The sequence below is a fragment of the Echiichthys vipera genome (genome assembly GCF_963691815.1).
Source record: "Echiichthys vipera genome assembly, chromosome: 1".
NCBI lineage: Eukaryota > Metazoa > Chordata > Actinopteri > Perciformes > Trachinidae > Echiichthys > Echiichthys vipera.
In genome coordinates, this window is record NC_139826.1 from 26,270,922 (window position 1) to 26,292,194 (window position 21,273).

General features: G+C 41.4%; 1 protein-coding gene across 1 annotated transcript in view; it reads left to right on the forward strand.

The window, feature by feature from the left end:
- fam189a1 (family with sequence similarity 189 member A1) overlaps nucleotides 1–18,874 on the forward strand; it is a gene marked incomplete at both ends in the record, with an annotated part of 105,138 nt that extends 86,264 nt beyond the window's left edge. Inside the window, 8 exons of the mRNA XM_083917686.1 lie at nucleotides 9,709–9,816; nucleotides 11,469–11,629; nucleotides 13,422–13,557; nucleotides 16,126–16,204; nucleotides 16,306–17,076; nucleotides 17,428–17,499; nucleotides 17,834–18,135; nucleotides 18,677–18,874. Coding sequence (XP_083773812.1) covers nucleotides 9,709–9,816; nucleotides 11,469–11,629; nucleotides 13,422–13,557; nucleotides 16,126–16,204; nucleotides 16,306–17,076; nucleotides 17,428–17,499; nucleotides 17,834–18,135; nucleotides 18,677–18,874 — 1,827 coding nt within the window. The remainder of the gene's footprint in view (nucleotides 1–9,708; nucleotides 9,817–11,468; nucleotides 11,630–13,421; nucleotides 13,558–16,125; nucleotides 16,205–16,305; nucleotides 17,077–17,427; nucleotides 17,500–17,833; nucleotides 18,136–18,676) is intronic.
- Between the last annotated feature and the right edge of the window lie 2,399 nt (nucleotides 18,875–21,273).

Consider the following 21,273-nt stretch of genomic DNA (forward strand, 5'->3'; position numbering starts at 1 on the left):
TTGCCTTCCATGTCTTAGCAATATGTCATGGCTGTCCTATTGCTCTTGTCAAGAACAGCAGAGGTTGATCCATGCAGCCATGTTTTAACGCTGCCGTCATGGCTGGCTTTGACCACGCTCTGTGATGTCACCATTGTCTGTTTTAAATACATTTTAGGCGCCAGACTGAGAGACAACTCCAAGAAATAAGTTTTCTTCAAACAGAAAACCACAGTGTGGAAATCTGATTTTAAATTATTTTATGATTCTTACTTGTGTTTTGTCATAAAATATCTACTGGGTAGGTTTGCAGAGCTGTGTCAGCGCTGGAGAAAAGTCTGGATAGACAAGTTAACATTCAGGAACGGGGTAAAAAAACACTCAGGCTTGTTTGTATTTCTTTAAACCAATCACAATTGTCTATGGCAGTGCTAAGCTCTGGATGCAGCAACAGTGCCCTTGCAAAATAGATAACACAGATAGAGAAGGGGAAAAGAATGGTTGAAATGGACAGCCAATGGCAGGCTTAATCCCAACAGTCTACATCTGGTGTGTCAGACAATCTACTGGGTAGATAGATTCTGACATTCACAGTCCCCTAAGGAAGGATTTCACATATTAAGGTCGATATCATTTAAATACCTGGAAACAGGGATTTTCCATCCTTCTTTCTAAAAACACACTGAAACACTGTCAAGAGCATACCAAACCAACAGGCCGTGATACAAACATCCTAACCCTAAAGCCAAGTTTGGCAATCACACAAGATGAAGAAGATTTTTCAGAAATTTTCAGAAACCAAAAAAAAAGCCGTTACTGGAAGGCTACCTGTCTGCAGGGGAGCATTTAAATGTGGAAGTAGCTGTGCATTAATGTCTAAAAAGTAAAAATTCATGTTTGCAAGGTTAGAACCAGCACTTTTTTAGCCAAGTCTATCATTGCAAAGAAAAGTTGCCTAATTTGTGACGTTAACGAAGCACACTCTGACGTTACAAAGTCCAAAACTCTGTTTTCCCTTTCTACATGATAACACTGAAAACTGAGTTCCTGCAAATCTTGCGTGTGGACAAAGGGCCTAAATGCAAAGAAAAAGCTCTTTGATCAACATTAAATATAACATAAATAAAATAAAATACCATAATTGCAAAATAAATAAACTGAATGTCAACAGGAATGTAGTAAATGTAAACTATACGTGTCATAAGAAGTAATATATATAAAGAGATGTCAACGAATGTCAGTAAAGGTTAAGTGCTAATTAGCAAATGTTATACAACACAATAAATGATTAACAAGGTTAACATAATACCTACTAAACACCTGTATGTTAGAATAGTCGTGAGCATGTTAGCAATTTTCTCAAAGCACAGATAGCACAAATACAGCCTCACAGAGCCGCTAACATTGCTGCAGACACCATCACTCAAGTCTTATTATTTCTGAAATCAGAATAACTTCATTCCATTAACTTCAGTCCCACAGTCAATAGTCATTTGAAAATAATTGTCTTAAATTGTTAATTTCTAAACTGATGTCTCAAAGTTTGCTTTCTCGCTGTGACACATCCCATATGAAAACAGACCACTGACATATTTTTTAAAAAAAACACCAAGAGTGCTCAATCTCAGATCAATTGGAAAGGAAGTGGAGAACAGCATTTGTCTTTCCCCAAGAGGCAGAGCTCTTTGTATGCAGTGTGTATCCAGCCTGGGTTGGCTGTAGTTTGCGAGTGCATGATCTCGGTAGATTATCTGGACTCAGAGAGTCCGCAGGAATGATATACAGTCTGTTCTCCTGTGCCTTTATTGGATAATGACAATCATATCCATTCATTTTATGACCCTGATTGATTATAAAACATTGATAACCAAATAAAAGACTTCGTAGGATGAAGCATGCTTATGAAAAGAGGAGAGATCAAGCACCATTTGTCATTTCGATCATAGCTCATTAAAAGGGATATGGGAATTGGTGCCGTAAACCTTTATTAAGTGCCAAAGTAGTCAGATGTATTGAGTTATGTGTAACAGGAATCCGTCATGCCCGATTCCCCAGAGTCCTCGGCCATTTCAGATGGCTGTTAGGCTGTCGCTGCTCCTAATGAACTCACGATGCAGCTGCCATATAGTTCCTCCGTCACTAAATTATATTGCATACTGAATTATCATAGCAGTTAGACCGAGTATTAAACCACCTGGACTTTGTTCTTCTTTCTCATTTCTCAGGAGTAGTTTTTCTCTCGTTTAAAGTTTTGCTTAAAAAGCATTCAGCACTATCCACTCTGCTGCTAATATGTGCTATTCACCTTTTGCAAATTTCTTTTCCATCCCACTTTCATTACTCTGCCTGGGGCTGTTAATCATCAGTGGGAGGGAGTATTGAGATAATTTGTGATTTCCTGTAATGGGGGATGTGTAACCTTGCCGTATAACTCACTAACCTGTTTGTCTTGAGGCCAAGTATCTCATAGAGGTTAAATATCCGATGAGCAGGCATGTTAAACACTTTCTTTAGAGCTGTTCTTACATTTCTTTGCCTGGCAGGGTTTCTTATGTCATTATGTACATTGTGGTCACAAGGGAAATCACAGAAATGCCCCGGCTCACATCTGCACGGCAGATGTATTACCATAACAAAAATTTGCTCAGATGAAGCCGTCATGCATATTTATTATCTTACTAGATGTAGTTTGACTTTGGAAAATTATGTTTACCAGCCTGGCAATCCAGACCAACATCTATCCAGACATAGAGGTTGGCAACAAGCAATAGACCTTCCCAACTCAAGGGGCAGCGCCAACGCATACATTAAGAGCGATGAACAAGGTGACGTATCTAGCTGAAGTCTGCCGTCATCTGTTACGCCCGGATAGTACAATTTGATTGGTAAGTTGGGATTTTCTGACATAGTTAATGAGCCCCGACATTGCGTGCCCAGAGGAAGCTGCAGAGCAAACTGAAGTGTGCATCTGGGTTTCCAGGGTATAGATTTGCTGTAATAAACCACCATTCTTTTCCTGCAGGAATACACCCTGGACAAACCTTTTAACATGTGCCTGTTGTTTTTGTGATATTATTGGCACTGTATGCTCTGCTTGTCCCACATCAGCGATTGATTTTGTTGAATCTCTGATACTACTTGTTCAGCTTTGAGTTCAGTTTCCTCCTCTGCTTTGTCATCTTCCTCAAGTAAAACCACAACAATGTCAACATCCATCAAAGCAAAGTGAGGCCAATTGGTATTGTGAGCAAATGTCGAGACATTAGTTCAGACATCTCGTCTTGCTGATATCTTGTCTGTCAGGTTTAAAACAGACTAGTGACCTTTTTGTATGATACAATCCTGGACCTTGCATTTCCAATTTCCATCTTTGTTTGTGGCATCTTATCCAAGTAGAGAACACACATGCACATCAACAGCCAGCTGGTGATCAGCTGTAGGATTTGCAGCATATTCAAAGCTTTGACTAAATATTGCATTCATTAATTTATCCTTAATTTAACCAGAATATTATTTATTTTTTTCAAGGTAGAGCTGGCCAAGACAGACAGCAGTTTACAAACCCACCGTTACAGACAGAAAACACAAAAATAGAAGAAAAATTGGGGCTCATCAGCTTGTCTCTGTTGGCACTAGTTTTGAGTTTGGATGGTTTGTCAGGGCCCTGTAAGAAGCTGTGTACCTGAGTCAAAAAAGATGGGTCTCAACTTATGAGGGAGTTTTAGCTTTGAATATAGAAACATTGTGATTTCTTTGGATTAAGATGTCACTGACAGGACAGCAGAGCAGAATCTCCAGCTCCAGGCTGTCAAAAGAAGTTTTGCATGTTCTGTGATATGACCATTTAAGCTCTGGAGGGCTGTGGAGGGTCAAGACTATGAGATTAGCTTTTCCTTTTACTATGGAGTATTTAGTACTTTATGAAAAGTGGCATCAATGAGCTACAACATCTGCTGCTTCCTGTCATTGGAGGTTAGAAAATATCTGAAGGGCTTTGCCAACAATCTGGGCTGACCTCCCTGAAACTGCTGCAGGGCTTTCTGAGAGAACTGTTGTGATTTCTGCCAGATGCTGTAAAGTGCTGCTTGGGGATGCTAAAGTTAGCTGATGTCAGCAGAGACTATCAACAGAAACTCCATGTTGGCTGGAGAAAAGCAGGGTGCTATCCTTTTTCTACTGTGAGAGCAGGGTTGCTTAAAGTTGTGTTGACTGAGTGCCAATTTAGTGAGCTATCATATCAGCAATCATATGATTTAGGGGGCGCACAGGTTCAAGTGTGTCAGTCAATTTCATCAAGCACTTCTGCAGAAACTCTCCATCCTTACTACACTTAATTTTGTGAGATACCACATAACATGCCTGTGTTACAGTTTCACTACTTTTCACATCTTTTCAAGCATTGTGAAGACTGACTGTTGGGCAGATAAGTCTTGTTGAAACTATTCAACCTTATGTCTGTGCTCTTCACCCATTAACAGCAGGATTTGGGATCTGTCACTTAAATTCCTTTAGCACTGAATTCCCCTGATTGCTGATTAAGACAAATCAGTTCATTTGTCCCCCGAGGTCAGATGAAGTAAGAGTTCCTTTTCTCCTCAACTATACAGTGCTATTTTCTTTGGTGGCTTTCCCCTCTCACTTCCACATTAATTCCACATGAGTTTTGAATTTGAATTTAGCACTATAATTGTAGACAGACCCTAATTTCTGCGACACTCGCGAGGTGCCACTAGTTGCCATGCAACCAGTAGCTTTCTACAAGTTGCCATTTCTAACCTGAGAGTCACTCGTTAAGGGGGCACCAGTAGGATAATAAATGTACATTATTGTGGAAGTGAAGGAATACAACTAACGCGGATTCTTAAAATATAATTCATGCATTTTATGTCACGTTCGAGGGGCCGCACAAAATTTTTCTGAAGGCCACCATTGACCCACGGGCTGCACTTTGACCTTTATAGGAATCAGCTAGTGGAGGCATGTGTGTAGTTTTCTCTCACAGTTCAAGAGACAACACTTGAGTATCAGTGGTGTGAAAACCCAGTTAAGCCCCCTGTAAGGCTCAGAGTACCTTACCATCTGTCATTACAAGGGTATGTATCCACAGCCTTTTTCTCTAGCAGAAAGGCACTGGGGAGCGCTTCCTCGCAGCTCTTGGAATTGCTGCCTGTGGGTTTTGTTTCTGTGACAACATTAATGTTAGCTAGGTAGCTAGCTTAAGGCTACGTAACAGATGGTTGAGTCCACAGTTAACAGCAAGCGTACATACAGTTATATAAAAGCTCAGATAGTGAAACGAGTCATTTCGTGGAGGTTGCAATGTTTTTGAATTCATCCACCATTTCAGAGCTGCAACAGAAGTAACCTCTGTGGTAGCCTTGTCTTGAAAACAGGTCATTGTTGGATCAAATGACATACCAGCATTTTTCATGTTTTAGCTCCTACAAATCACATTGTGTTTGACATAAATGTTGACAAGCACAACTTGGAAGTTTTACTTTTCTGTGCTCTAAAAATGGTCTTAGAGGCCCGAGACTTAATAATAAGTAAAGTAAAATAAGTAAGTAAGTTAATCTGTAATTCATTACAGATTTACAGAACACCATGACTCTTTTACTGTGATCAAAGTTATGTAACGAATGTCTGGTAATGCAATTCTATTGCACTACAGTAACACACATTGGGCCTCATTTATCAATCTTGCGTGAAAACAGGCGCAGATCTGAGCGCAGAATTGGTCATATGGCAGGAACCATGTGTGATTTATTAAATATTCGTATCGGACCAATCTCAGCGTACGAATGAACGGGCCTTGATAAATGTGGCGGCTGAATTCGATTGTCATTAACATGTTACGCCCTTAAATCTTCGCCCACTGAGGTCAAACATGCAGAGGAGAAACACTGGTACGAAAAGAAACTTTTCCGACACACGGATCAGCATCCTGACATCCGAGATGGAGCAAAATAAAGATGTGCTTTTTGTTAGTCTTAAGAGTGGAATAAAAGGGGCCCATCAAAACGCTGTATGGAAAAGAATAACGGAGGCAGTCAACCCGAAGCAGTGCTCCACTGTGACCGGAGTGCGCGTACACGATCTCTTGATCTTGATCGTAGCTCCCGCTCACGTCCAAATTGATAAATGCCGAAGTTTGCCAGGAAATGGTCGTACGCACGTTTTTCTGCCGTACGTTCATTTGATAAATGAGGGCCATTATGTTTACTGTGATGGATTACCTTTCTTAAGTGGGTTTGAAGTTTCCACAAATTAATTTTCACAATGTGCTGAAATTCATTTAAATCTACATTTTACATGCAAAACAAACAATCAAAATCAAAGAAAGAAATTAAGTGGCATAAATCTTCTCCAATATGTGTTCAGCATTTAGGCAGTTCAGGCAAAAACAATACAACACAAACTAGCCTACATCATTTAATATGTATGTTTCTGTCAATCTGAGACACATACTCAAAAGTATCAAATACCATGACCATGACCAATACTTTGGAAAGAGGTTAGCGATTATGTGAATGTGATTTATTTTTTCTTCCATCACTTAGCTTTGTTTTACACAGACCTTGAAAAGTTCTTTACTAATTACGGTGAACTACTGTAATTCTCTCTAAGCTAAAATCAGTTACAACCTGCTTTAACAAGTTCTGTGTAATGACTGTGATGAACGCCCATTTAACATGTCAAACATATTTGTGCTCAGATTCTCTAGACTGTCCTCCAATACAAATCATCTTCCAAAATGCTGAGCTTCCAAGGCAAACATGTATTGTAAAACTTCTGTTTCCAACTGGAAACATCTCTGCTTTAACTTCCAGCTCACACAGACTTGATCTTTGGCAGCTAGTTACTGGATATCAAACATGTTTTGAAAAACAGTTGCCGGGCTGGCAGCTGATCCATTTTATATTGCAAACTTCAAAGGGAATGGAAGTGAGTAATGGGATCTGGTCAGTCCCCGCTTCATCCATTAGTCAGGGTACCTGCACCCAGACAGTAAACCTGGTAGATCTCAGTGGGGGAGATGACTGTCCTTTCTGCAGATTATCAGCAGCCTAATACAACTGAGGGTTTTGTAGCCACTGATAATTATGTGCCTCCCAAATCTGGTGAATAATCTGTGTGGCAAGCTTGAAAACACTTTCTGTGGTAACTGAGGAGCCTAATTCATAAGCGTGTGTCCAAATAAAATGGTGTGGTGAGGTTTAGTGTGGAAAGTTTCACCTGTCCTTGTCGTTGAGGATTAATATTATTACATTCATATATATTTTGGGGCAGCTGTGATCAATATTGGCTGTTTTTGTTGGTCATATTTAATGTAGGCTACCTGTGAATGCTGATATTTGTTGTTTTGTTTTTGTGCACCTGTGTACAGTAACTATGTGGTTGCAGATGTATGAGCTGGATAATTTGATTCACTTCCACTAACACATCTAAAACATCTCAACGTCGAATCTCTGCCACACATTTAGACCTTTTTCTGCCTTGTCTTCCTCTTCCTCTCATCTTACACTGTTGAATAATAATACTCCTGATAATAGTGTTATAGTCATTGTGTTAGTGAGTTTATTGTGACAGATGAACCCTGTGAACTTTACAGAGAAGCATGTAGTTTGCAATCGTATTCAAACAACCCAGAGGACTGCAGAACATTTAGTCCTATAATATACACATATTTCATTAAATTCAAACTCTATTTTTAGACCATAGCATAAAAGAAAGGGATAATAATAAAGAGATATAAGATAAAACCACAACAACAACAAAAGAACAGCAGTTCTTTCTTCGGCTGGATAAAGCCTCTATGATGCTGTTTTCTGACTCATCCAAGACACTTAAAATTATACATCAAATGTCTTAGAAGTGCTTCCCGTGCAGGAACACCTGAGGACACAAACAGTTGACTGGCACTTTGCCACCTGGAAAACTGAGGCAGCAACCTCATTGCATCATTGTAAGCCACTATGAGCCCCTGCATACTACTTTACCTGTAGCTACTCCAAAGATGAGCTGCATACATGTGCAGGTGTGCAGAAAGCTCTCAATAATGAACATGTTGACAGAACACATATTGAACTTGAAGCCCCACCACAGCGACTTACTGGTTGATCCAATAAGGAAGTGCAAAAAATTGCAGTTTATCGAGTGGCTGCTAGGGGCAGGTTTCATAAAAGAGCAATTTCTCATTGACCCCAATGTTAAAAAGGCCGTTTTTCACAGCATAATTAAACCTATTTAAGACCTGGTACAAAAAAACATTTTATGTATGTTTAGGTCATATCTCCATGACAACACTGAGGGGGATGATATTTTTGTTGTACCGGGCTAGTTTTTATTTTATCATAGGTTAAAGTTTATGAATAATTAAGGGTGTGGCCTCAGAGGTATACGTCAGCCAGATGGACGTAACTCCCTCCCCCCAACGTCACATCAATGCCCTTTTTTGGTAAGAGGAAATGAGGCGGAGTGAAAGTCTGACAAGATGGCGACTCCCGTGGGTTAGTGCGATTGGATCGAGTTGAGAGAACGGACTGCGACGAAGAGGCTTAGTCCGTTTTTATACAGTCTATGGAAGCAACATGTTGTTCTGAGCATATACAGCATGTCAATAATCTATGTCATCTTTTAAATCATCAGTGATTTCCTTGCATATCAGGAGAGGAATATCATAGAAGTAAAACACGTTAAAAATGATTTCCTTTGCCTTCTACTCCTGATTATCATGTAATTTAATATCATAAACTTTGCTGTACTGTGAGTGCAGTGTACCTTTAGTACTATATGGACTAAGACTTACCAGCTCATCAGCATACATAAATGATATTTAGTTTTTCTCATTTTTCTCATCCCACCTCTCAACATGCTCTGTGTGCTAGACAGTTGTTATTCCCAGAGCCAATTACCCAGCAGGTGGTATTACTGTTCCTGTTCTCTTCTCCAGGAAATTAATTCATACAGTACAGTTATTATAGGTCCATTTGTTAGGATGTACAAGTCTCAATATGGTTTAAAAATGAAGCCACTTGAATATGATTCTTTCCTACCTTTTAGAAGAATAGCACAAACAGAAGCCTAATGGGACTGCAGTCAGAAGTCCTTTCTTTGATTCAGCGTGCTGGGCTAGTATTTCACCAGCATGCACATTTATTTCTGCTGACAGATTCAATACCATTTGTTCCCTTGTTGTTCACTGCATTACCAGAGTGTGAATGTGTATGTGCTCATTCTTTGCCACGGATGTTTATGAGATTGTTTTTCCTGTTATTGAATTTGTTTGCAAGGCCTCTATGTACGCAGACATGCTCATTCTTATTATCAGTCTTTAACCGTTTTTATATTATATATACTCCATATTAGACTCTTCTTGGTGCTGTGTGGTTGTCTTACTGAACCAGATGTTTGCCGACTCACTGCAGTGCCGCCTTGCTGTGCTTTTCTAAACTTGGCTACCTTACTGACGTCAACTCTGTTTATGTCACCTTCAGTCCTTTCTGTGACTTCTGCTTTTGATCCACTTTCACCTCATTTTAATTCTCCTATTTCACGTTTTTCACGTTTATAACGTCTGTTAACTGTCATCTCTTGCTCTCCTCGCCTTCTCTTCTGCACCCTTGTCATTTATCTTATTTTTCACACTCTTCCTCCTCCTTTTGTTCCTCTAACAGTCTCCTCCTCTCCCCCCCTCAACCCTTGCCCCCCACCACCCTTCTCCTTTAGGAGCTGCTGTTCAGCGTATGTGCCCTTAACGTCATCTCCACCATTGTGTGTGCTCTAGCGACTGCCATGTGCTGTATGCAGATGGTCTCGACTGATGTGCTGCAGATGGTGAGTGTGATGGAAGCGCAGACAATAACAATAGCAGACTTTATTTTCTTTTCAGTGACCACCCTGCTGTTTAAAAAAGAAAAAAGATCACTATCATCAGGTCAGATAAACACACACTGCACAGGAATGATGTGCCAAATATTTATCCGTTATAAGATAGAGGAGAGTAATGTTTGATTTTTTGGTTGAATCATCCTGCTTGGTAAATACAAGTGGATATAAACACACACTGTGAAGGTCACTTGCCACTGGACCTCTCTCAGTGTCCTCCTGCATCTCGAAAATATGTTCATGTTGAAGAAAACAGCTTGACATCTCACTGGGTTATTCCACAACGGTACACCGTCCTCAGTGTGACCGTCTTTTGTCATTTTATGTGGAACAATGACACTATTACCAACAGTTAAATGCTTTCAGTCATGAGGGAAATTACCCCTTGTGTTTCACACCAAAAATATTATTTCATGCCTCTAAACACACCAGGAATTGGAAAGGTAGAGCAACACTGCCAACTCAATACCACATATTTGATTAAAGAACCTTTTACAAATTTTATGGACCATGCTGGCGCTTTGGGCTGAAAGTGAAGCTTAACCGGATTCCGTAAAATCAGCAGTAATATCAGAAATTATAGTAGCTAGTACATAGTTTAATAAATTATGTTTAACTCAAAGTACAGACGGTGCATTAGTTTCATCACCATGTGGGTCACAAGTCAAGAAACATCCATTTGTAAATCGGACCTGCTTTAATCAATATTTTTATATTAACATTTGGTGAAACGACATGTGAAAGGGATCACTCTCATCAGAAAAATATCTGATAAACCTTTTGTAAGAGTACCTGCAAAGCACCAAACAGCAGACAGGCAAATTATGCGTCCAGCTGGTGAACATAGTGGAGCATTTAGCTGCTAAAGACACAGATATGTCCGCCATGTAAATTTTTTTTATGGAAAGTAGAATTTAAGAGACATGCACACTAGCAGGAACACTTCTATAAATTGAAGTGGTTGAACGTGGTGGCATATTACTATTGATTCAAAGAAAGAAAAGGCAAGGCAAGTTTATTTGTATAGCACCTTTCAACATCAAGGCAATTCAAAATGTATTACATAAGACAGAGACATTAAGAAAGGATACAAAAGAAACACAAGGCAAGGTAAAATATATATAAGAAAAATTTAATAGAAGGTGAAAATAGGACAAAAGTGACGTATCTCCAACTGTCTCGCAGACTTTCCAAAAGTGGCCTCGTTTTCCCATTTATCACCAAGAGGTGTTAACCTTTTTATTACGTAGCTCGGTAAATTTAGCCAAGTCAATAGCAGAAGTGGCAGCCTGGAGATTAGGAAAGCAGGCTGGCTGTGACTGGAAAGTTGTCCCACTTAGAAACGTCCAAGTGAGAAAATAGTATGAGCAGCGCTTTCAGAGCTGCTGTCGAGGTGTCCCTGAGCAAGGCACTTGACTCAGTTGCTGCGGTAAAGTGTGAATAACCACTTGTCATAACAGCAGTGCAGTGCTGTGAAAAGACCCATATGCTCAGTCATGCCTCCCCGGAGGATAAAATATAAAATATGGTTTAAAATAATGAATTAACAACTAAGAACTCAGGTCTGTGTGTAATAAAAGCCTGTTTTTATGCTGTTTCAGTTCATGCCGCACAGAGCGCGAGCTTTAAATGCTGACTGTATGACCCCCCATGGAACCATCCTCCACCAAACACTGGACTTTGATGAGTTTATTCCTCCCATTCCCCCACCGCCATACTACCCCCCAGAGTACACCTGCACCCCCTCAATGGATGGACAGAGGTGAGAGGCAGAATACTCCTCAACAGCATCACATCTTCTCTCAGTGCTAACGCAAGGTGCTCAGTGCTCCAAAATCCCTGGTGCCTGGATACTTTTAGGGAATATGCGGTAACAGTGTCAGAGACAGTGTAATTATACACAATAGTGTACTTGTAAATCAGAACAGAAAAATGTGTAAATGCTTTGAAGCTAAAATACTTGGCAATTCTGAACTATCAATGATCAATATATGCAAAGTGTGGTGCAATCAGGAAAATGATTAAGTGAAACCACAACTGCAGGTTAATTGCAGTGAGTATAAGGTACTGATTACAGTGGGAATAGATGTGTAACCATACAGTATACTGTATATTGTTTGCTAATGGCAACCCCCAGCATCTCCCAGAGGGCAGCAGTTGAAATTGGGTATAAAGATGCTCGCTCAATGTGTGAATGTGTATGACTGCTGTATGTTTATGGGGATGGTCGGAGGGGCCGTAGGCGTTGATTTGCAGCCGCACTTCCGTCAGTCTGGCCCAGGGCAGCTGACTACTATGGAAGTTTACCACCACCATGTATGTCTGTGTGAATCTAGAGTTGCATTGCTATACAGACTTACCTGACAATCTTCTGCAATATGTACTGAAACTAGAATTCTGCTGGTTGCTGCAAGTGATAGTTGGATATTGTATGTGGCTCATATCTGCAAAAGGAATCAGTGGGAAATGAAAACTTGAGCACTAGCATTCATAGGTTTTTAGTTTTACACAGTAGCCACACACACACACACACACCTGTCCCTCCACAGACACCTGAAATGAATCACATACTGAAGGTCTATATCCTATGTGATGTAAAAGTGGTCACCGTTTGAGGGAGCAACAACAATTGCAAAGTTATTACAAAAACAAAATGATCACAGGTCTGTTAAGTTAGCACTGCAGATACGTTTTGGTTCACTCAAAGCCCCTAAGAAGACACATGCCACAGGAAAGAAACAAGACATTTACTTTGTGAAGGAGCTGTTTGTTACAGGGACTGTCAGTCGAGCGATTTAGGTTAAAAAGTTCTTAGACATTTTGATTTAATGATTTGATTTTAAGATCACCACAGAATCTCCTGAGAGACTATGAAGATACATCAGCATTGGCAAGTGTTTGTTTACCATCTGACTGTGACCATCAAATGTGATATTATGATCCATGGTCAGGTCAGAGCATTTTCCTCCGCTAAGCAGCTGCAACATCTTCGATTCCCAGCTGCTGTGAAGGATCAGTAGAGCCCTCCGTCAACACTACCTTCATTTTCTCAGTCTTGCCAAAGAGAGTGCTGCTGTGTCTGTAGCCATTTGGCAGGAAGCCACATCTGTTTGTCAATTATGTCATATATATAAACAAGGCACAGGAAACATTTATGGTGTCCCTGCCCAGGGCCAGGGATGTGTCATGACATCATCATGCCTCGGATGATTGGTGGAAACTCTCAGGTTGTATTTCATGCTCTGCCACTTTAGCAGAGAATGGGGTTGTAATTAAAAGATATGACTGCATGCATGGCTGCTCATTCTTAATTGGCACCACACGAGGCAGTGGTGGTGCTCATTGAATAATACTCATATATATTGCCTGTGTTGGGGGAAGATATTTTTACTTATATTTTTACTAGACGATAGACAATAGATATTCAAACTGGCTATACCTCAAAGACTTTACACTGTGTGACGGGCTCAGTGAACTCGCCACTCTTTATATTCCAGTTATTACATTTTGTTGTTTACTGTTTTATTGAAACTCTGCTGTTATGCCCCTGACAGAGGCCTGCACCTGGACTTTCCCCATTCTCCCTTCAGTGCCATTTATGGGGTGCCCATCAACAGCCCAGGGACGTTGTACCCTACTGACCTGCCTCCTCCATATGAGTCTGTGGTGGGGCAGACCCCTGCAAGCCAGGTGAGAACAATTAGCCGGCTCCACTCGTAAAACAAGTCTCCAGGGGCCTTCTGTATTGACAGCTGGGTTAAGGACATTTACACATTCATCTTTTTCCAAAGATAGCAGGCCAATACATAAGTCAGCTTCTTAAACCTTACCTTATCGTGGTGGAGAGGCTTGTCTGTCCCTGTGAACCTGAGAGCTGTGTTGTCTGGAGCCTAGTGCTCTAAGACTAAGAATGGTTCACAAAGACTCAATGGACAAACGAGGAAGAGGAAGAGAGACCCTGCCCGGAGGAAGCCAGCTTCTGCTTCCCGTCCGTGCCCCCGTCTGGAGACGGACGGGAAGCAGCATCACCACTCGGGGAAGGAGCCGGAGCTTGTGCAGGAGGTGGAGGTGTACCATTTAGATCTGGTGGGGCTTACCTCCACACACAGTCTCGGTTCTGGAACCGTACTCCTGGATAGGGGTTGGACCCTATTTTTCTCTGGAGTTGCCCATGGTGTGAGGCGCCGGGCGGGTGTGGGGATACTCACAAACCCCCGGCTGAGCGCTGCGGTGTTGGAGTTCACCCCGGTGGACGAGAGGGTCGCCTCCTTACGCCTGTTGTTTGTGCATATGCACACATCTTCGTTCCTACCCTCACCTCATGAAAGCTGGGTCATGACCGAAAGAACGCGGTCGCGGGTACAAGCGGCCGAAATGGGTTTTCTCAGGAGGGTGGCTGGAGTCTCCCTTAGAGATAGGACGAGAAGTTCAGCCATCCGTGAGGAACTCGGAGTAGAGCCGCTGCTCCTTAGCGTTGAAAGGAGCCAGTTGAGGTGGTTCGGGCATCTAGTAAGGATGCCCCCTGGGTAACTCCCTAGGGAGGTGTTCCAGGCACGTCCAGCTGGGAGGAGGCCTCGGGGAAGACCCAGGACTAGGTGGAGAGATTATATCTCCACACTGGCCTGGGAACGCCTCGGGATCTCCCAGTTAGAGCTGGTTAATATGGCCCGGGAAAGGGAAGTTTGGGGTCCCCTGCTAAAGCTGCTGCCCCGCGACCCGACCCCGGATAAGCGTTTGAAGATGAGATGAGATGAGATGTATAGTAACAGTAACAATAGAGTCTGCAGTCATGCTCCATGAGACTTTACTTTGGCACATCAATGCTAAGAGCTACATGAAAAAAATGAGCATGCTAACATGCTCACAGCATCACTGCTAACATGCTGATGTTAAGGAGGTATAATGTTAGCAATGTTGACCATCTTAGTCCACTGTGTTGGCATGCTCACATTAGCAGCAAACACACAGTAAAGCCGAGGATAGTGGTAATGTTGTAGTTTTGCAGGTGTTTGATAAACAAAAGTATTGAAGCAATTGAAATTTTTGACCTACCAAAGTTATGCAATTCTTCCCCTTAAACCATTAAATGTCAACATCATGATGGTGCTAGAGAGAAAGAAAGTCACAGGATCACCAAATACTTTAGGATTCATCTTCTGGGGACCATGGATGTCCCTACAAAGTGTCACGGCAATTTATCTAGTAGTGATTGAGATATTTCCGACTGGACCAACATAATAGCTCAACTGACAGACCACCATTGCCATCCTTAGAGCAAGCAGTATACCTGCTTGAAATCAGTATTTCAAAAGAAAAATGCATGTTTTAAATACATAGTTTGGCATTTTGACATTATTTACTACTATCTACTACTTTGTTTCTGTACACGTTTTATTTGGGTAGTGTTACAGGTAGATAATCACATAAAAAGTAAATTGCATAAAAAATAAATAAGTTTAGTTAAAAATTTAAACCTTTTTTTAAATTTTGATGAGGTGGCCTTCAAAACAAGGGTATTTCAAGGTGAAATGTAGGTAATATGATATTCTAGACTAAAGGTCTTTGTATTAAAGCTATCAGATGTACTTCTCTAAATCGTTTGCATGTTTTTACTTGTGTCAAAATAGTTTTGCTACTGTGTTTATTTTGTGTCTGCATTTTGAGATGTGGCTCGTGAGTTGAGTGTTTATCTGCTGTTTCAGATTTACTGAGATGGTCTCCCTTGAGAGTCATGTTGAGCTGATCAGAGCTTTTTTCAGGCTTTGGCTACAGTGCATCTCATTGTTCACAGCTAAAAATAACTGTCTAATGTACAAGTAAATCCTTTTATCTTCTATTATTTTCTCAACATCATTTAACACCTAAGCTCTCATTCCCCTAGTTCTAGTTAACATGTAAAATCTATGGTTCTCTTCAGTGTGTCCTTCATATACATCAGCAGAAGGCTTTCTCACCTGAAATAGGTAAGCAGTGGTTGCTGTAAATAATGGAAGCAGGCGAAAAGAGTCAGCGTGCCGAAAAAATTTGACAATTTAAAAAAGTAAATTTAAATTAAGCTTCTTATTCAACTGTACATGATGCAGTAGTTTCCTTTACAGTGTCTGTTTGTGTGCTGTGGACTTATAGAGCCCTCTACAGACCAATTGTAGTGCTTACAGTTTGGTGCTGCACAGCTGCTTTTATGCAATACACAAAGTGCACACAAAATATCCAGCAATTTCTTTAACCCTGGTGATTCATGTAATTTTCTTGCCACAGGTCACTACCAGCATCGAGCAGCAGGCCACTGAATCCAGTCTGTGCGACAGAAACACGACTGCAGGACTCAGCACTCAGGGTGAAGACAGTTAAGACTTCAGCGAACATTGCAGAGGACTGTCAAATGTCTTTTTCTACTAGTAGTCATGGTGATAACACATTTTTACTGTCTGTTCTCAGCCTCGGTGGACAGTGCGTCTCTGATGGTGTCAGAGGTGGCTGATCCGGACCAGACTTGCTCCTCAGAGGACTTGTGCTCCCTGGAGGTCCAGGGCTCTGACTCCTCTCCCTATGGCACCCCCCACACTGCCCCCATCGATGGAAGCTGCACTAGCCTGGAACTTTGTACACGTGACCATCGTGGCCTGCCTAACACTGACGCTCGCCCCAGTGATACAGGTTACAGCGAGTCCTCACACACCCAGGAGTCTCTGGAGCGCTCGCCGGACTGGTCTTCGGAAAACTTTAGCAATCTGGACCAGGAGGATTCCACAGACAACACACAGCCCTGTGAAGAACTCAGAGCTACAATGCACATTAGTGACGAGCTCGCATCAGCCAAACATTTACCAGAGGAGCCACCTAAAGCGCCAACACACTCCCTCATTAAGGCACGAATGATGAGCCGGAAGCTCACACTCCCTGTCACTATCCCGCCGCCACCTCAACCTTGCTCCCCGACCTCTGTGGCCTCCTCTGGTGGGACTTCTGCCATCAGTCCTATGGCTCCTTCTCTTTCCCCTTCCCCTCCCAGCAGGCCACGTGGCCCCAGGCTGTGTTTCAGTGTTTGGTCACCCTCTTCCACATCACAACCCCCCTCTACCTCAGCCCAAAGTGGCTACTCGCCCTCAGAGAGGCCACGGGTGCTCCGCGCAGCCAGGAGGTACCGCAAACTGGCACGCATAGTCCGTTCCACCAGTGACCCTATCTCCTGCTCCTCTACGACAGGAAGTGAGTATGGCAGCCTAAATATTACGATCAGCTTTTTTAGATCTTAAATTATGGCTTTAATTTAATGATTGGCTAATTTTCTCTGTTTTATATGATTGTAAACTGACTATCACTGGGTTTTGACTGTTGGGTGGACAAAATAAGACAATTAAAGACATCACCTTGGACTCTGAAAACTGGACATTTTATACACTAAAAATATTTGATTGAATGAGAAAATAATTGGCAGATTCATTGATCATGAAACAAAAATGAACGGCAGCCCTTCAGCCTTTTATTGTCAATAAGCGATGGTTAGTGGCTCGGGCTGCTTTGTTTTGTCCGGACTAAGTTTCTTGTCTCCCTCTACAGGAGAAGGTTGTGGCTGCACCTCCGCAAATAACCCTGCTGCTGAAGATTTAACTCATACATCGCCAGAGCAAGGTACCATCAAATTAACTGTGACCTCATGTAATGGTGGGACATTTTGAGCTTTGTGGAGAGCTAATTTAAATAACTTGATTGAAATAAATCTTAGTTAATAGCACTGTCCAGTGAAAACCAATTTTTTGATAAATTAAAGGATTAAATTGTCCTTATAAATAAATTATTTTAAACCCCATTGGGCCCATTGGATTATATAAAAAAATGTGTCAGTGACTTTGCAAACTGTATTTTCACTTTACCCAGAGCAATAAATCCACAGGTATTAGCCTTGATTTTAAGACTTATATGTGATTTAATGTGTTTTTCTTGATCATTGTTGTTTTATTTTCAGAGCCAACAGGTGTAGTTGGAGCTAAACCAAGTCACATAAGTGTCAGGAAGCAGCAAAAGGAGGGTAGGAAAGTTGACCTCCACCTTAAACCCCGCACACACTCCTCCCATGAGCGACCGCACTCCCTGGCTGACTTTAAGATGTACAAAGACACCAAAGTACTGGTGGCCAAGTTCCTGGAGCATTCGAGCTGCAGTCTACCTCCTGAAGTGCAGCAGGTTGTCAACAACATAAAGTGTGTCATCAAGTCGGATGAGAAACACATGGAGGAGGCCATTTTTAGTGCCAATGTCATAGATCAGGTAACTGAATTAGACCCTGTATACTGTACATTCATATTTGAATGCAAACGAGCTGTTTGTAGGCCTTTTTCTGTTTTTATTGATGAGCATTAGCATACAAGATATCAGCAGCCCTGCAAGAAAGTAATGCTCATTCATTTAGACTCTACAGGGAGATTTGTAATCAAGGGGTGTCTGCTTTGAGCAGCAGCAAGATAAATCCCCCCACAGAGTCCAGACGCTGGTGGCTGATGATTCTGCAAAGACTGGCAAAGATGATGGGGAGGTGGAAGGGCGTGCAAAACAGCAGCATGAACATACTTGCAGAAAGAGAATCCTATTTAAACAGAGGCAGCAGTAAGATGACAGGCTAACGATGGAGGTGTGTCGCTGTGCTATTGGATAGATGAGACCAGCTGATGAGAAGAGCTTCATATGGATTAAGATGGATGGTTCAATTACATGGTTGTTATGTAGGCCAGTAAAAACAAACACACATACAATAACAGAAAACTAGCAAAGTGGGTCTCTCTTTCATTCTTGGCTATGTTTTTTTGCACAGGTGATGACCCAGAGCATCATAGGCAGTCCCAGGAAGCGTGGCCACGAGGATCTTCACCTTCAGAGCTGCGGTGCTTTGAGTTTGTCCCCTTCCATGCGCCGTCCAAAACACCTCCCACAGACAACCAGCGCCTCCACCAACCCACTGGACTCCCCCTCTTCTGAACAAAGCCTTGAGTGCAAAGAAACTATTCTCTGACCACTCTCCTATCAAGGACTCGGGTCAAAACTCTGAGGGTATTTCAGGATGCGAGTGCTGCAGCTACGCTGTGCAGTGCAGTGCTACTGATGTCTGTTGAGTCATGTATTACTCTTCCAGCATTGAAAGATCATTTATTTTTCACAGTGTGACTGCAGCACAGGCAAACTGAAATGGCCTCATACTGTATCTCCTAGTGCCCTGTGAGACCGTGCCAAGTCATCAGCAGAAATGGTAGCAAACTCAAACTGAGCCTGCCAGTGTCTGTAGTGGCTTCTTTCTCATCCGAAAAACAAAAGAATGTTTCTCCCTAGGAGGTCTTTTCTACAGAGTTTCATCTCTTAAAAAAGAAACAAACAGCTGGCAAGTTGGGATCACTGGCTCAAAGACAACGGTTATCAGTATTCCTCTTGTCTTCATAAGAAACGGAAAGAAATATGTTTGTATTTAACTGTGAACTGAATGGACTGGGCATTACTAGCCATTGTTTGCAGACTTTGTGGAACTGTTACTGATAGGGTGGTGGTGAATCTTTTGTGGTGTCGCTGGTTCAAGAACATCACAGATGTGGATTATTTAACTTACCTCATTGTGTTACAATTCTTATCAGTGTTACAATAAAATATGAGTTTGTATCTTCGTGGTTCGTGTTCTTATTTCAACAAATGTTTCTGGATCATGTATGTCAGTCTGTATGTGTTCGTATTAAACAAAACTGACCAAAATAATAGGAACACTGGAGAATATGATATCCTTTTACATAAGCAAATAGTGTTGTTTTTTAAATGTATGTTAGTGATGGTGTAGTTGGCAGTATGTTGTGGAGAGTATGTGCCCACTGTTCTTCATGCCAGGGCAGCGTCATGATTTTTCAGACTTTTCCCTTCACAAATTTACCTAAATTTGCAATGCGTGTGACTGAAAAAACAGCAATTTTTACAGTAACTAGACCAAATTTACATAGGCACAGTGAGACACATTAAGTGAGTTATCTTAAGATGAATAAAATGATACTAACGTGTGAGCTTTAATAGATACAGTACATGTATCAGTACATGCATCTATTTCCAGTTAGTCATTCCACAGAATGCCTCTGGGCCAGTGGCTAAGATAAGATACAATAATCCTTTATTGTCTACACAAGTAAACTCAAACCATGCGCCGTAGCACACTGGTTTACATATAGTTGTGTGTAAATTGCTGCCTTTAAATACCTGTATTCATAAATGGTGTACCTTGTGGTAAAGCTGTTTAAAACCCCTGCTTTTGACTGCTGAAAGTATTTTGGGGGAGAAATCAAGCTGCAAGTAATCTTTTAATCAATTTAAATTACTTTTTTTTTTGCACAAAGAGAACACATTTTTATTCACTGATTAAATACCAAGGGTTAATTGTTTTGCTGCTGATAACCTGTTAATTAATGATAAGTAAGGTATGCACACCAGGTTTGAATTGAATATATATATATATTTAAATACTCTCACAGCTTTGCACTTTTTAAGACTGACACGCAACACTTACATTAATGAAAAAAATCTGGACTGGACCCTCATGTCATAACTGTAAGGTGCTCTTTCAGTCACCAACTTGTTTCCGGTCTTTGGGCATTTTATGTGCGATAAATGGTCATGTTTTCATACAGCTTTCAATGGGGCGGCTTAAGTCTTTTATTCACATTTAATAGCACAAGACGTAATGTTTATTGTGTACAAACTATGTTATAACCTCAAGCAAAGCCATATTAAGAGATGAATGCCACGCTTTCTCTGTGCTTTATTTTGAAATGTATCAGCAGAGAGCGGGCCGTGTGCAGACTGGTTGCCGTTAGCTTCACATAGCGCATAAATCGTTGTTTGGTTGGCAGTGAAAGGTGGCGATTGTGATATAAGAAGCCAGTGTCCTTGGTGTTTGTTGTTGGGATTTGGTCAGTTATATTAACAGGATTAACTCCATCTTCAAGAAACGACGACATTCCGGCGTCTGACCGTCGCCATTTGTGTTCCGCATCTAACCGTTGTTGTTGCTAGGCTAGTGTGTGAAATGGTTAGCTGGACAGCGTCAAGGCTAATGGAAAGAGGCGGTGTTACCAAAAAATGACGCGCGGTGGAACTGGAGCTGCGCTGTTGGAGGGTTCCAGCAGATGGCGCTATAAATAAAGTGATGGTTTCCTCTCAGTCTGACAGAACTTTCAAATGTATGGTGAATATTTACATATATTGATTTATTTTTCAAATACAATATATTCTGACTCGAGGCCAACGGCGGACACTTCTGTGAAATCCAACAATAACCCCAATGTTTTATGATCGTTTTTTTGTCAAAGATTACATTTATAAACTATTTCAATGGAATTCCATTGCTAGGAAACAGCCTTGGTCCTTGTTAACTTCCTGTCAGTT